The sequence below is a fragment of the Salmo salar genome, chromosome ssa28 (genome assembly GCF_905237065.1).
Source record: "Salmo salar chromosome ssa28, Ssal_v3.1, whole genome shotgun sequence".
NCBI lineage: Eukaryota > Metazoa > Chordata > Actinopteri > Salmoniformes > Salmonidae > Salmo > Salmo salar.
In genome coordinates this window covers 26,985,528-27,002,124 of record NC_059469.1, presented here as the reverse complement: position 1 = coordinate 27,002,124, position 16,597 = coordinate 26,985,528, and the positions used below count along the sequence as shown (strand labels likewise).

The window sequence follows — 16,597 nt, the reverse complement described above, 5'->3', positions numbered from 1 at the left end:
CAATTACATCTGAAAGTGCAAATAAGACCCGGTAGAGGAATCCACGAGAGCAGAGGTGCACCGACCCATCTCAATGTACAATTAGAGTAAATGAAATGGTTTAAACGAACTTACTGGAACTAGGAATTTCTTAATCTCCTCCAAGGCATAGCTCATGCGGGAATAGGCCTCTCCAGGAGGAGCGAAGGCTTCAATTAAAACGTGGAGATCGTTACTCAAATGGGCATACTTGGCCTCTCCACTTTTCCTCAACTCTTCTTCCTGAGGAGAAAAAGAGAAGGAAAAATCAGGTCAAGTATTATTGTAGGGCCTGAAAGGAGAAAGTGAAAGTGATATCAGACAGTACAGTTGGTATGATGGATATATCAAGTGAAGCATGAAGGGTTAACAAGAATCATTTGTAGCCCACAGCTGCCTATTAATAAATTAAATCTCATCAGCATGTCTTGACTTCTTCCCTCAAGCATTGGGGAAGTTGGGAGTGAGACGTCCCAGTTGCATGCCAGCCAGCCTGTCAGGCTGTAACCACCCACTGGGATTTACACCATGAAGCTGTGGCTGAATCATATTGAAGGTTTTGGTTTACATTATAAACAAGATACTACAAACTTGAATGATGTGTTAATGGTCCATGTACTTTTGACCAATTGTTTTCTGAGTTAAAACAGAGCAATCGGCAACTTGGAAACAGACAGTTTTAAAAATAAATAATGAGAAATTGCTTATTTTATGTTCTCGTTTTCTGGATATAAACAAAGCAACAAAAAATGATTTCATATTTAGATTTTCACAAGTGGGTGGGGTTAAATGTGGAATGCAGTGGAGGCTGCTGAGGGGAGGATGGCTCATAATAATGGCTGGAATGGAGTCCATGGAAACCACGTTTGATTTGTTTGATGCCATTCATTTCCTCCATTCCAGCCATTATTATGAGCTGTCCTCCCCTCAGCAGCCTCCACTGGTGAAATGCTTGTCATTGGCCAAATGCATAGGCAACACTTCCTATGCCTTCAAAATAGGAGTTCACCCTAACCTCATTCTATGTATCTACTATCTATTAGGCAATCTATTAATAGCTATTAATTAGTCTCTTAATTACAAGATCATGATATTTCTCCATTTATATTTAAGATAAGAGCACAACAATGACAATGTTTATCAAGTTATTAATGAACTTCTGTTACTGTAAATGGTTAGATAACTGATATATCCTAGCTCCCTTGTTAACCATAGTCTACGATGCTCATATTAACAATGTCATTTCAGAAAGTCGGCGTACTGTAGCTCTGCTGGGGTTGCTATTCTATCAGTTGAGGGCATGGGCTCAGAATAGGAGGTGAATGGAGGAGTCAGATAATTACATCATTCAACAGAGTGACAATGAAGAGGCAAAAGCAGGCTGAGAGATTCAGATTAAGAGCAAAAGGCTTGAGGCTACAGAGAGATGATGTACACAGGCCAGGCCAGGCCACCACACATACATCTGCAGTGCACTCCTCTTCCTGTACCCTTCTCCTGCCTGCCACGTACCTGCTCACGTACCTGCTCACACACCTAAAATGTAGGGAAGATCTAGGTCTGTATTCACCAAGTGTTTCAGAGTAGCATTGCTGGTCTAGGATTACTGACCAGGTTCCCCTTGTTCATGTAATCAGCAGATGCTGACGCTTTTTCAGCACTTAGGACCGGACTCTGATTGAGCCATCATTCTAGGAAAAGGCCCATTAATGCAATTATTGTGGAGATTATTTCACTTTATATTGAATTGTTGTGTCCAAACTCTCTTTATTTTGATAGTTTATTCACTATTAGTCAGCACCTCCACACAAAATATTTTTTCTGGGTGTGCACCAGCTCATATTATTTATTCCAAAATGTGTATAACATTTTATTATAGGGAATATAATGAAACTATATATGACACTGTATATCATGTAGACCTAAAACTAATCAGTATTGACAATCAGAGATGTGCTTTCATGGATATAAACAACGGTCCAGGGGGTACTCAACACTTCAGAAAAAGGACTATTTAATAAATTGAATCGTATGTAGCAGCATCTTTAATTCCACTAGATGGCAGTAATGAGCAGAAATTAACCCTGGAGTCTATTTGAACCCTGTTGGTATTTAAAGCTTTCAAATGGCAGAGATGATAATTAGGAGTGACACACACACACACACACACACACACACACACACACACACACACACATCTTTAAAAAGAAAGGCAGTCAGACTTTTGTATCACCATGCTTTCATTACGGTTATATTGCATTTTACCCACCCACCCACTTGCTGTCAAATCCTTGCGTCCTCTGTCCTTGTTTCCTCGCCTCTCTTTCAAAGTACATTGGAGGAGGAGGCCCGAGGTGAGGAACCTTCAATCCTCTACCCCAATGTGTTTTGGGAGGAAGGTGAGGAATGAATTAAATAAAATAATAATATACAGTGAGGGAAAAAAGTATTTGATCCCCTGCTGATTTTGTGCATTTGCCCACTGACAAAGAAATGATCGGTCTATAATTTTAATGGTAGGTTTATTTGAACAGTGAGAGACAGAATAACAACAAAATAATCCAGAAAAACGCTTGTCAAAAATGTTATAAATTGATTTGCATTTTAAGTATGGAAATAAGTATTTGACCCCCTCTCAATCAGAAAGATTTCTGGCTCCCAGGTGTCTTTTATACAGGTAACGAGCTGAGATTAGGAGCACACTCTTAAAGGGAGTGCTCTTAATCTCAGCTTGTTATCTGTATAAAAGACACCTGTCCACAGAAGCAATTAATCAGATTCCAAACTCTCCACCATGGCCAAGACCAAAGAGCTCTTCAAGGATGTCAGGGACAAGATTGTAGACCTACACAAGGCTGGAATGGGCTACAAGTCCATCGCCAAGTAGCTTGGTAAAAGGGGACAACAGTTGGTGTATTTATTCGCAAATGGAAGAAACACAAAAGAACTGTCAATCTCCCTCGGCTTGGGGCTCCATGCAAGATCTCACCTCGTGGAGTTGCAATGATCATTAGAACGGTGAGGAATCAGCCCAGAACTACACGGGAGGATCTTGTCAATGATCTCAAGGCAGCTGGGACCATAGTCACCAAGAAAACAATTGGTAACACACTACGCCGTGAAAGACTGAAATCCTGCAGTGCCCGCAAGGTCCCCCTGGTCAAGAAAGCACATATACATGCCCGTCTGAAGTTTGCCCATGAACATCTGAATGACTCAGAGGACAACTGGGTGAAAGTGTTGTGGTCAGATGAGACCAAAATGGAGCTCTTTGGCATCAACTCATCTCGCCGTGTTTGGAGGAGGAGGAATGCTGCCTACGACCCCAAGAACACCATACCCACCATCAAACATGGAGGTGGAAACATTATGCTTTGGGGGTATTTTTCTGCTAAGGGGACAGGAAAACTTCACCGCATCAAATGGACGATGGACGGGGCCATATACCGTCAAATCTTGGGTGAGAACCTCCTTCCCTCAGCCAGGGCATTGAAAATGGGTTGCGGATGGGTATTCCAGCATGACAATGACCCAAAACACACGGCCAAGGCAACAAAAGAGTGGCTCAAGAAGAAGCACATTAAGGTCCTGGAGTGGCCTAGCCAGTCTCCAGACCTTAATCCCAAACGTCAGTTGCCAAACGTCAGCCTCGAAACCTTAATGACTTGGAGAAGATCTGCAAAGAGGAGTGGGACAAAATCCCTCCTGAGATGTGTGCAAACCTGGTGGCCAACTACAAGAAACGTCTGACCTCTGTGATTGCCAACAAGGGTTTTGCCACCAAGCACTAAGTCATGTTTTGCAGAGGGGTCAAATACTTATTTCCCTCATTAAAATGCAAATCATTTTCAAACATTTTTGACATGTGTTTTTTTAATTTTTTTGTTGTTGTTATTCTGTCTCTCACTGTTCAAATAAACCTACCATTAAAATTATAGACTGATAATTTCTTTGTCAGTGGGCAAATGTACAAAATCAGCAGGGAATCAAATACTTTTTTCCCCTCACTGTAAGCCATTTAGCAGACACTTTTATCCAAAGCGACTTATATAAGAAATAAGGACAGAGGAAGCAAGGATTTGACAGGTAGTAATTTTTGGGGCTCTGAGTGAGTGAGTGAGTGAGTGAGTGAGTGAGTGAGTGAGTGAGTGAGTGAGTGAGTGAGTGAGTGAGTGAGTGAGTGAGTGAGTGAGTGAGTGAGTAGCTATGATACCCAGGCCCTGTCCGACACAACCAACACCCTAGACACTTGTGGAGATCTGAGAGGATTGGAGACGTGTAAGCAATACGAACAAAATTACACCAAGCCTATCAGAGGGTAAGGTGGAGCTCTCACCATGTCACCACCCATCAATCCCTCTCTTATAATCTTGAATCTAAATAGAAATGGAGAAATATCACTTTATGTTGACATTAATATATTAATTAATAGCTATTAATAGATTACCAAATAGATAGTAGATTAATAGAATGAAGTTAGAAGGATGAACTTCTATTTTGAAGGGACAGGAAGGGTTGGCGGTGCATTTGGCCAATGACAGGCATTCCACATTTAAAACCACCCACGTCAACATTTAAATATCAAGTTTGTTGTTGTTTATATACAAAAAAAAAACAGGTCATTTTTCTATTTCTCTTTTTCTATTTCTCTTTTGGGTTTAAAACCCAGGCCATTTTCATGTCGCAGATTTTTCGGTTTTAACTCAGAAAACAAATGTCAATCAATTATATGCAACAATGCAAACACACCAGGTAAGATTTCCAAAGTGGCCTGATTGCTGAAGGTCGCCACTACAAAAGAAATTTGGAAAGCTGGTAATTATGACAGCCAGCATTACCTTCTTATGTTGATTACATTGGGCTCTGGCACACATTCAAACACTGGAGATGCTTTGATGTGAGGGATTCTCCCAGATGCTTGATTAGTGGTGTGGTGCACTCCTCTTATCACATCAGCCCTCTTCTCCAGACCGTACGACATGACAGGCTATATGTTATACGGCATAGACAGCCTCATTTGGCTCCAAGGTGGAGGACGTACTTGAGCAATCACAATATTTTTGAAACCCATAGCCTCCTTGAAGGGAAGGTCTCTACTGCTAAGTCAATGGGGCAAACTTATCATTAATGAGAAAGAATATAAATATAGAGCTACTGTAGGGTTGGCAATGACATAATAAACTCCTCAAATGATCTGTATTCTACACAGGTAGAGCACATATGAGGAAGAATAATGACTGTAAAGGCCTCTGAAAACACTTTCACCACAGATCATGTGCAAATAACATACAGTTGATATCTACAGTTGAAGTCGAAAGTTTACATACACTTAGGTTGGAGTCATTAAAACTCGTTTTTAAACCACTCCACAAATTTCTTGTTAACAAACTATAGTTTTGGCAAGTCGGTTAGAACATCTACTTTGTGCATGACACAAGTCATTTTACCAACAATTGTTTACAGACAGATTATTTCACTGTATCACAAATCCAGTGGGTCAGAAGTTTACATACACTAAGTTGACTGTGCCTTTAAACAGCTTGGAAAATTCCAGAAAATGATGTCATGGCTTTAGAAGCTTCTGTTAGGCTAATTGACATCATTTGAGTCAATTGGAGGTGTACCTGTGGATGTATTTCAAGGCCTACCTTCAAACTCAGTGCCTCTTTGCTTGACATTATGGGAAAATCAAAAGAAATCAGCCAAGACCTAAGCAAATAAATTGTAGACCTCCACAAGTCTGGATCATCCTTGGGAGCAATTTCTAAACACCTGAAGGTACCACATTCATCTGTACAAACAATAGTACGCAAGTATAAACACCATGGGACCACACAGCCGTAATAACGCTCAGGAAGGAAACACGTTCTGTCTCCTAGAGATGAACGTACTTTGGTGCGAAAAGTGCAAATCAATCCCAGAACAACAGCAAAGGACCTTGTGAAGATGCTGGTGGAAACAGGTACAAAAGTATCTATATCCACAGTAAAACGAGTCCTATATCGACATAACCTGAAAGGCCGCTCAGCAAGGAAGAAGCCACTGCTCCAAAACCACCATAAAAAAGCCAGACTACTGTTTGCAACTGCACATGGGGACAAAGATCGTACTTTTTGGAGAAATGTCCTCTGGTCTGATGAAACAAAAATAGAACTGTTTGGCCATAATGACCATCATTATGTTTGGAGGAAAAGGGGGAGGCTTGCAAGCCAAAGAACACCATCCCAACCGTGAAGCACGGGGGTGGCAGCATCATGTTGTGGGGGTGCTTTGCTGCAGGAGGGACTGGTGCACTTCACAAAATAGATGGCATCATGAGGCAAGAAAATTATGTGGATATATTGAAGCAACATCTCAAGACATCAGTCAGGAAGTTAAAGCTTGGTTGCAAATGGATCTTCCAAATGGACAATGACCCCAAGCATACTTCCAAAGTTGTGGCAAAATGGCTTAAGGACAACAAAGTCAAGGTATTGGAGTGGCCATCACAAAGCCCTGACCTCATCCTATAGACAATTTGTGGGCAGATCTGAAAAAGCGTGTGCGAACAGAGGCCTACACTCCTGACTAAGTTACACCAGCTCTGTCAGGAGGAATGGGCCAAATTTATTGTGGGAAGCTTGTGGAAGGCTACCTGAAAGGTTTGCCCCAAGTTAAACAATTTAAAGGCAATGCTACCAAATACTAATTGAGTGTATGTAAACTTCTGACCCACTAGGAATGTGATGAAAGAAATACAAGCTGAAATAAATCATTCTCTCATCTATTATTATGACATTAAATATTCTTCAAATAAACTGGTGATCCTAACTGACCTAAGACTGGGGATTTTTAGTAGGAATAAATGTCAGGAATTGTGAAAAAACTGAGTTTAAATGTATTTGGCTAAGGTATATGTAAACTTCCAACTTCAACTGTACATCTAACAACAATGGTAATTGGCACTGAAACATCTTTATATTTCCAACTACAATGGATAGCAGGGTTGGGGTCAATTCCAAATGAATTTGAAGTTCCAATTCAATTCTAGAATTCACTCATGAGGTGGAGAATTTACATTGAATTTAATTTGAATATCAACAATCTTCAAGTTATGGAATTGGAATTAGACTGTTTGAACTGTTTGAATTGGAATTTAAATTGTAAAAACTTTCATCTTTGGAATTAAATATTCGTACACTTCCCAATTAATATAATTAATGCACTTAGTATCAAACATGGACTGCAGGATTTGTTTGAAATCATTTAACTTATATTTCTAATGTTACAGTAAGCTGCCTGAACATTGACATGATCAGCCTGAAAGCCTGAATGAATTGCATTCAAATTGGAATTTGTGAAATTTTGGGGGGAAATATTGAATTGAGTATTACTTTTTGGGAATGTACCTAATATTGGAATTGAGAGGGATTTAATTGCTGCACCTCTGAATTCAAAGACTGACCTTGAATTTGAATTGAATTAAATGGAATTTACAAGGAAAGGGAATTTAATTAGAATGGATGCTGGATGGTTAAAAATTCTACCTCCTTTCTCAGATTGGTCATTGTTTGTTCAAAGTACAGTAATCACCATTTCAATTAGTGAGTCAATATGTGTCTTTATGTAAGTGGTTGGTCTAGGTCTGTGCTCAAACAGACAATTGAAAGCCTTTCAGGTGATTCATCTCGTGAATGGAGGAAGAACTGGGTGACATTTTTTAGTATTTTGTCTGAAAGCTTTAACTATCCTTTTATGACAATCCGATGAGCAAAATGCTCTGTTGTTTTAAAAGCCGGGGCCTGTTTTCAACATGAATGTCATTTTTTTTTTAAAGTGGTTCAATATGAGTACAGCAGAATCCTTTTAGAAATGACAAAATGACAAGTTTTCAGGACGAGCTTTAAAGTCTTGACTTTATGGATATGGCTGGTCTTGAGTGCAGCTGAAGTTGAAGATAGTCGAAGTCAAAAATAAATAGGTCTCATACAGTGGGTTGCAAAAGTATTCATCCCCATGGAATTTTTCCTATTTTGTTGCCTTACAATCTGGAATTAAAATGGATTTTTGGGGGGTTGGTATGATTTGATTTACACAACATGAAACAAGAAATAAGACAAAAAAACTGAAAACTTGACCGTGCATAACTATTCACCCCCCCAAAGTCAATACTTTTTAGAGCCACCTTTTGGAGCAATTACAGCTGCAAGTCTCTTGGGGTATGTCTCTATAAGCTTGGCACATCTAGCCACTGGGATTTTTGAAAGTTCTTCAAGGCAAAACTGCTCCAGCTCCTTCAAGTTGGATGGGTTCCGCTGGTGTACAGCAATCATTAAGTCATACCACAGATTCTCAATTGGATTGAGGTCTGTGCTTTGACTAGGCCATTCCAAGATATTTAAATGTTTCCCCTTAAACCACTCGAGTGTTGCTTTAGCAGTATGCTTAGGGTCATTGTTCTGCTGGAAGGTGAACCGCCATCCCAGTCAAATCTCTTGAATACTGAAACAGGTTTCCCTCAAGAATTTCACTGTGATCTGATATGCAACATTACAGGAATGAGCAAAATAAAAAGACAATCCGCTAACATTTTATAAAGGTAACGAATTAATCTGGCTAATTAAAGTAACTATTAAAACTGTTTAAATACACCGCTTATTAAATACAATTGCACAATTATTTTGATTACAAAATAATCAACTTCCACAAGTTAATTTTTGTAACTAACAATTGACAGCAAGGTTAATAGCTATAATTATGGCACCATAAAAGAGTGTAATTAAAATTAAACTGGTGCATACAGTAGCATTGATATGACAGGTATGTTGAGAAGCACACCTACAACAAACATTCAGTCAAACAGTGTCAAAGTATATCTGAGAACTGTGTAAATCCTATTGGAAGTTCTCATCTTACAGCCAGGGATTTTATTTATCAGAAAAAGCCATACGTTTCTGAGGAATGCAGAGAAGTAGATTTGATGTTGCCTACTATACTGTACTGTGCTCATAGAAACACATACCAATAGAGTGAATACTATTTTTTCTTAGTTCAAAAGAATCTTATATGATCCAGTTTCAGTAGTAGCTACCCAAGTACCACTTGCCAGAGACCCCTTTCGTTCAGGATTCCCAGCTGGCACTGTTACTACATGTAGGACTAGTTATGAAACTCTGGAATCACTTCCTTACCTCTTCCCTGTGGCTCAGTTGGTACAGCATGGTGTGTGCAATGCCAGGGTTGTGGGTTTGATTCCCATGGGGGGTCAGTACAATTTTTTATTTTTTTTAAATAAATGCATGAAATGTATGTCGCTCTGGATAAGAGTGTCTGCTAAATGACTAAAATGTAAAATGTCTTACTCAAGAGTTTCACTATTGTTGGAATGCATTAAAATCAGAAAAAGGTGGCTTATCTTGGGAAACAAGAAAATGCAATGCATAACTAAAACAATGAACATAAACAACAAATTAATTGAGCTCTTGATTAGAGGTCGACCGATTAATCGTTAGGGCCGATTTCAAGTTTTCATAACAATCGGAAATCAGTATTTTTGGACGCTGATTTGGCTGATTTTATTTTTATTTAAAAAAAAAAAATGTTTTACCTTTATTTAACTAGGCAAGTCAGTTAAGAACACATTCTTATTTTCAATGACGGCCTAGGAACGGTGGGTTAACTGCCTTGTTCAGGGGCAGAAAGACAGATTTTTACCTTGTCAGCTCAGGGATTCAATCTTGCAACCTTACGGTTAACTAGTCCAACGCTCTAACCACCTGCTTTACATTGCACTCCACGAGGTTACGCGAATGCAATAAGAAGCCATGGTAAGTTGCTAGCTAGCATTAAACTTATCTTATAAAAAACAATCAATCATAATCACTAGTTAACTACGCATGGTTTATGATATTACTAGTTTATCTAGCCTGTACTGCGTTGCATATAATCGCTTAGGTACACGTTGCTCCAACCATAAACATCAATGCCTTTCTTAAAATCAATACACAAGTATATATTTTTAAACCTGCATATTTAGTCAATATTGCCTGCTAACATGAATTTCTTTTAACTAGGGAAAATGTGTCACTTCTCTTGCAAACAGAGTCAGGGTATATGCAGCAGTTTGGGCCGCCTGGCTCGTTGCGAACTGTGAAGACTATTTCTTCCTAACAAAGACAGCCAACTTCGCCAAATGGGGGATGATTTAACAAAAGCGCATTTACGAAAAAAGCACAATCGTTGCATGACTGTACCTAACTATAAACATCAATGCCTTTCTTAAAATCAATACACAGAAGTATATATTTTTATACCTGCATATTTAGCTAAAAGAAATCCAGGTTAGCAGGCAATATTAACCAGGTGAAACTGTGTCATTTTGCGTTCATTGCACGCAGTCAGTGTATATGCAACAGTTTGGGCCGCCTGGCTCGTTGCGAACTAATTTGCCAGAATTTTACGTAATTATGACAACATTGAAGGTTGTGCAATGTAACAGGAATAACATTTTGTTTTCGAGGTGATAGTTTCCGGATTTGACCATATCAATGACCTAAGGCCCGTATTTCTGTGTGTTATTATGTTATAATTAAGTCTATGATTTGATATAGCAGGACTGACTGAGCGATGTTAGGCAGCAGCAGGCTCGTAAGCATTCATTCAAAATAGCACTTTCGTGCGTTTTGCCAGCAGCCCTTCGCAATGCATTGCGCTGTTTATGACTTCAAGCCTGTCAACTCCCAAGATTAGGCTGGTGTAACCAATGTGAAATGGCTAGCTAGTTAGCCGGGTGCGCGCTAATAGCGTTTCAATCGTCACTCGCTCTGAGACTTGGAGTAGTTGTTTCCCCTTCCTCTACATGGGTAACGCTGCTTCGAGGGTGGCTTTTGTCGATGTGTTCCTGGTTCAAGCCCAGGTAGGAGTGAGGAGAGGGACGGAAGCTATACTGTTACACTGGCAATACTAAAGTGCCTATAAGAACATCCAATAGTCAAATATATATGAAATACAAATCGTATAGAGAGAAATAGTCCAATAATTCCTATAATAACTACAACCTAAAACATCTTACCTGGGAATATTGAAGACTCATGTTAAAAGGAACCACCAGCTTTCATATTTTCTCACGTTCTGAGCAAGGAACTTAAACGTTAGCTTTTTTACATGGTACATATTGCACTTTTACTTTCTTCTCCAACACTCTGTTTTTGCATTATTTAAACCAAATTGAACATGTTTCATTATTTATTTGAGGCTAAATTGATTTTATTGATGTATTATATTAAGTTAAAATAAGTGTTCATTCAGTATTGTTGTAATTGTCATTATTACACATTTTTTATAATAATAATAATAAAAATATATATAAAAAGAAATAATAATAATAATAATAAAAAAAAATATAATAATAAAAAAAAAAGAAATCGGCCGATTAATCAGTATCGGCTTTTTTGGCCCTCCAATAATTGGTATCGGCTTTTTTGGTCCTCCAATAAATCGGTATCGGTGTTGAAAAATCATAATCAGTCGACGTCTACTCTTGATTTTAACACAATTTTTATTGTTCGCGCATTATAGAAAATGCTTGTCCTACCATTGTAAACAATCATTGAAAGGAGAGAGGAGTTTATTGGAAATTATGACATAAAGGAAAATACAGATGCAGGATTTGATTAACCTGTTGCAGGAGAACTTGAAGTGTATTTGAGGTAAAAAAAAAAAAAAAGGCTTCTGAAGTTCATATTTCCACTTTGAAATGTCAGTGTTGATTTTCCCTTACAAAAAAATATCAACCCCTCCAAAAATGTCCATTATTATAATCCACATAATAATTCAAATTTCCTGTTGCTTCAGGATTATATTCCTGCTGTAGCAAACTGGCTTAAATTAAGATCCTACAACTGTAGTAAGACTTCATACATACAGTTGAAGTCAGAAGTTTACATACACCTTAGCCAAATATATTTAAACTCAGTAAAAATTCCCTATTTTAGGTCAGTTAGGCTCACCAGTTTATTTTAAGAATGTGAAATGTCAGAATAACAGTAGAGATAATTATTTATTTCATTTTAGTCATTTAGCAGACACTCTTATCCAGAGCGACTTACTGTAGTGAATGCATACATTTTATACATTTTTTCTCCTTACTGGTCCCCCGTGGGAATCGAACCCACAACCCTGGCGTTGCAAACACTATGCTCTACCAACTGAGCCCCACGGGACCATTTCAGCTTGTATTTCTTTCATCACATTCCCTAGTGGGTCAGAAGTTTACATACACTCAATTAGTATTTGGTAGCATTGCCTTTAAATTGTTTAACTTGGGGCAAACCTTTCAGGTAGCCTTCCACAAGCTTCCCACAATAAATGTGGCCCATTCCTCCTGACAGAGCTGGTGTAACTTAGTCAGGAGTGTAGGCCTCTGCTCGCACACGCTTTTTCAGATCTGCCCACAAATTGTCTATAGGATGAGGTCAGGGCTTTGTGATGGCCACTCCAATACCTTGACTTTGTTGTCCTTAAGCCATTTTGCCACAACTTTGGAAGTATGCTTAGGGTCAATGTCCATTTGGAAGATCCATTTTCAACCAAGCTTTAACTTCCTGACTGATGTCTTGAGATGTTGCTTCAATATATCCACATAATTTTCTTGCCTCATGATGCCATCTATTTTGTGAAGTGCACCAGTCCCTCCTGCAGCAAAGCACCCCCACAACATGATGCTGCCACCCCCGTGCTTCACGGTCGGGATGGTGTTCTTTGGCTTGCAAGCCTACCCCTTTTTCCTCCAAACATAATGATGGTCATTATGGCCAAACAGTTCTATTTTTGTTTCATCAGACCAGAGGACATTTCTCCAAAAAGTACGACCTTTGTCCCCATGTGCAGTTGCAAACAGTAGTCTGGCTTTTTTATGGTGGTTTTGGAGCAGTGGCTTCTTCCTTGCTGAGCGGCCTTTCAGGTTATGTCGATATAGGACTCGTTTTACTGTGGATATAGATACTTTTGTACCTGTTTCCTCCAGCATCTTCACAAGGTCCTTTGCTGTTGTTCTGGGATTGATTTGCACTTTTCGCACCAAAGTACACTCATCTCTAGGAGACAGAACGTGTTTCCTTCCTGAGTGTTATGACGGCTGTGTGGTCCCATGGTGTTTATACTTGCGTACTGTTGTTTGTACAGATGAACGTGGTACCTTCAAGTGTTTAGAAATTGCTCCCAAGGATGAACCAGACTTGTGGAGGTCTTGGCTGATTTCTTTTGATTTTCCCATGATGTCAAGCAAAGAGGCACTGAGTTTGAAGATAGGCCTTGAAATACATCCACAGGTACACCTCCAATTGACTCAAATAATGTCAATTAGCCTATCAGAAGCTTCTAAAGCCATGACATAATTTTCTGGAATTTTCCAAGCTGTTTAAAGGCACAGTCAATTTAGTGTATGTAAACTTCTGACCCACTGGATTTGTGATACAGTGAATTATAAGTGAAATAATCTGTCTGTAAACAGTTTTTGGTAAAATGACTTGTGTCATGCACAAAGTAGATGTCGTAACCGACTTTCCAAAACTATAGTTTGTTAACAAGAAATTTGTGGAGTGGTTGAAAAACGAGTTTTAATGACTCCAACCTAAGTGTATGTAAACTTCCGACTTCAACTGTAGATATAACATGTGGGCCGACAGCTGACCTCTAAATATATACGCTACACACATCCAATTAGTCAGCCTCGGAGAGTAGCATTTGAAAATGCTTCCCTAAGACTTTAAGCATAAATAATGCAACTTGTATGGAATTAAAAATGGCTTTCATTGCAGAATATTCGTCAAAACCAAACAAGACACCCTAGAATCCCCTGGCGTGTAGTCATTATTATTAGCACAATGCATGAATAGCTGTTTGTGTGGCTGCCCATAGGTTTTGAGATAGGCTACATTGTCATGCTGTTTTGATTTCCTCCCTTTAGAATAAGCTTGTCTCATGTTACCAGAGAAGTACTAGAAATAGAGATACAGTAGATACTGTAGATACTGCAGGGACACACACTATCATCCTAGTAAGTGGTATTTACCCCAGAGAAAAAAAACAAGATTATGTATCTGCAGGTTGTTGCAGATTTGGGTCTTTCTATAAATAATGAGGCCAATGTGTGACATTGGCATCAACATTTCAAAATGGTTTGAATCAAAAATAAAAGGATTTTCATGCAGTTACACATGTACTTAGAGGAATAAAAGTGAATACATGCAAACTGGCCCATAATTCCACCTATACAACAACATCCTATAAGCAGGGTTCATACAGACATTGACAAGTCAAATTCAAGGACTTTCAAGCACATTCTCAAGCACTTAATTGTACTTTTCAAGGACCTCAATGTTATACAATTGTGTCATTTATATAATTGTAGATATAGAGCCTAATATAAAACCCCTCCACCTCAAAAAGCATGCAACAAGTGTCAAGAAAGTAGTCATTATCACTTTAAGAATGGTGCATTTTTTGGCCTTTGCCAATGCGTTGATTTTCAAATTATTATTACATTCTACAATATGTAACAATAATGTGGACATGGTGACTAAATAGATTGGATGGATGCAGATTTTTCTGTACCCCATGTGGCTGATGCAGGCACACATAATAAAGCTATGAATAGCGGAAGCATTAATCTCACTATTTGAATCTCACCATCACTGTTTTTATAATGAGAAAGTGAGCAAAAACCATGTTCCTTTCTTAATGGAAGGATTTGCATGGAAAAGCCAAGTTGAAGCCAACAGATGTCTTACTCGTAATAACCGCATGTGGATTCACTGCAACAGAGTAGCAAAACACCATCCTTCAAATGAAGTGACAGGAAACAAACTGAAGTGGACACATCTCTCACAAAAACAGATCAAAAATGAAATCACAAATAATTATAGGGGAGCAGGAGAACGTATAAATTGGTTGCAATAATTACAATAACTTCTCAAGCACCAAATTTAGGAAATATTAGATATTCAAGGTAGGCCTATTCCAGTACTTGAATTTCTGAGCTCCAAGTAATCTACTTCAAGCCCACTGTATTGTCTAAAATTGCATGTGTAACATGGAAAACAAAATATATTTGTCACGTTATATCATTACCAGATCGTGTTGTGAATAAGACCACTAAGCTATGTAATTTGTTGTCATTATATCCTTAATAATTAATAGGAAGAGTGTTGGGTGTTGGGCAATAGTCTATCCTACTCGATTGCCACAGTAGACTACGAGGCACAAAAACATATGAAAACATGAACTCATTCCCTTGATGCTTTTTCTGTTAAATCTAACGAGAACCTGCTATTAATCAATCAGACAACAACAGATGATCAACATAAATTCACTAGGGATATTGGGTCCAACATGGATCCAGGCACTAGTGATGTGCGGGTCGAACCATAACCCGCTGTCCCCTCGGTTATATCAGCGGGGTGGACGGATTTAGGGTCATTAAATACTGTGTGGCTGATTGAATAAAGAGAAAACAATACCTTAAAAAATCCTTAAATGCATAATTATTGTGCAATTTATATCTATAGGCTACCTTGAGGTTTGGTATTAGTGCATAAGCCTAAGCTTTAGGGCTTAACTCTATGCACAACAAATAGCCTACACAGCCAATTGCCAAGTAATGCTTTTGGGAAGGGGCAGAAAAAGTTCACGTCAATCCACAGAGGAAAAAAAATGACATTGTCGAAGTTTAATTCAGTAAAACAAAAGTGGTTAAAGGAGAGTTGAAAATAAAGAGAAGGAGGGCCAGAAATTACATTTTTGGATAAGATTTGGTGAAGTGGTAAAAGAGGATGATAGCAGGCTGTTATGTGTGATGATTGTGAGGCACTATATACAAATTCGACAGTCACAAGACGGGACTTTAAAAAGGACTATGGCATGTCAAGGGAACTAACTGTAGCCTACTGTTTAGATGTGTTAAGTGGAAACTGAAATATGGAGACTGACTGTAGGTTTATAAGCTCTCACATAGCCTTAATAATAACTCCTGTAGAATTAAGCATTTCTTGCTGTAAAACAATACACCAAATGTAGGCAAATTTGGTCTTGGGAACAGGAGTGGAGAAACATGATTTCTCTCTTTCTGAAAATTGAGAGAATGCAATGCTCAGTTAGATACCATCCTTAGAGGTGCTGTCTTCAACATAAAAGCACAATAAAAGCTGATAGTACTTCAACCACATCAAATATGGATCGAATCCGAACTGAAATCTGATCACAAACACATTGGGTTGTTTCCACAGCTTTCTTTTACCTTACAACCGGTCAATCTGATGTCAATTGGACATTTTGCAAGTAAAATCTTTCCAGTTTAAAAAAAAGTAAATTGCATTATTGTATTTTCTCCCAGTCCATAAAAGTCTTTGCTTCGCGAAAGATGACAGCGAAACTTTACAGATGTCAACTAGATTGAAGCATTCATTCATTCTATCAATCTATTACATGATTTATTCTGTTGAGGAAGGGTTTATTTAATCTTCTAGGGCAACAGATGACAGAAGAGAAGCTACATCTATCTAATTATAGACAAGTTGACTAACAAATAGCCTATCAAAATGTT

At 38.5% G+C, this 16,597-nt stretch overlaps 1 protein-coding gene across 3 annotated transcripts in view; it reads right to left on the bottom strand.

Moving 5' to 3' along the window:
• Positions 1–16,597, bottom strand: part of LOC106589783 (KH domain-containing, RNA-binding, signal transduction-associated protein 2) — a 127,649-nt gene that overhangs the window by 42,670 nt on the left and 68,382 nt on the right. For all 3 annotated transcript variants that reach the window (XR_001324906.2, XM_045710326.1, XM_014180115.2), the window contains exon 4: positions 115–261. Coding sequence is in view for 2 of the 3 variants with exons in the window: in XM_045710326.1 (XP_045566282.1) it covers positions 115–261 (147 nt within the window). In the remaining variant the exon portion in view is untranslated. The remainder of the gene's footprint in view (positions 1–114; positions 262–16,597) is intronic.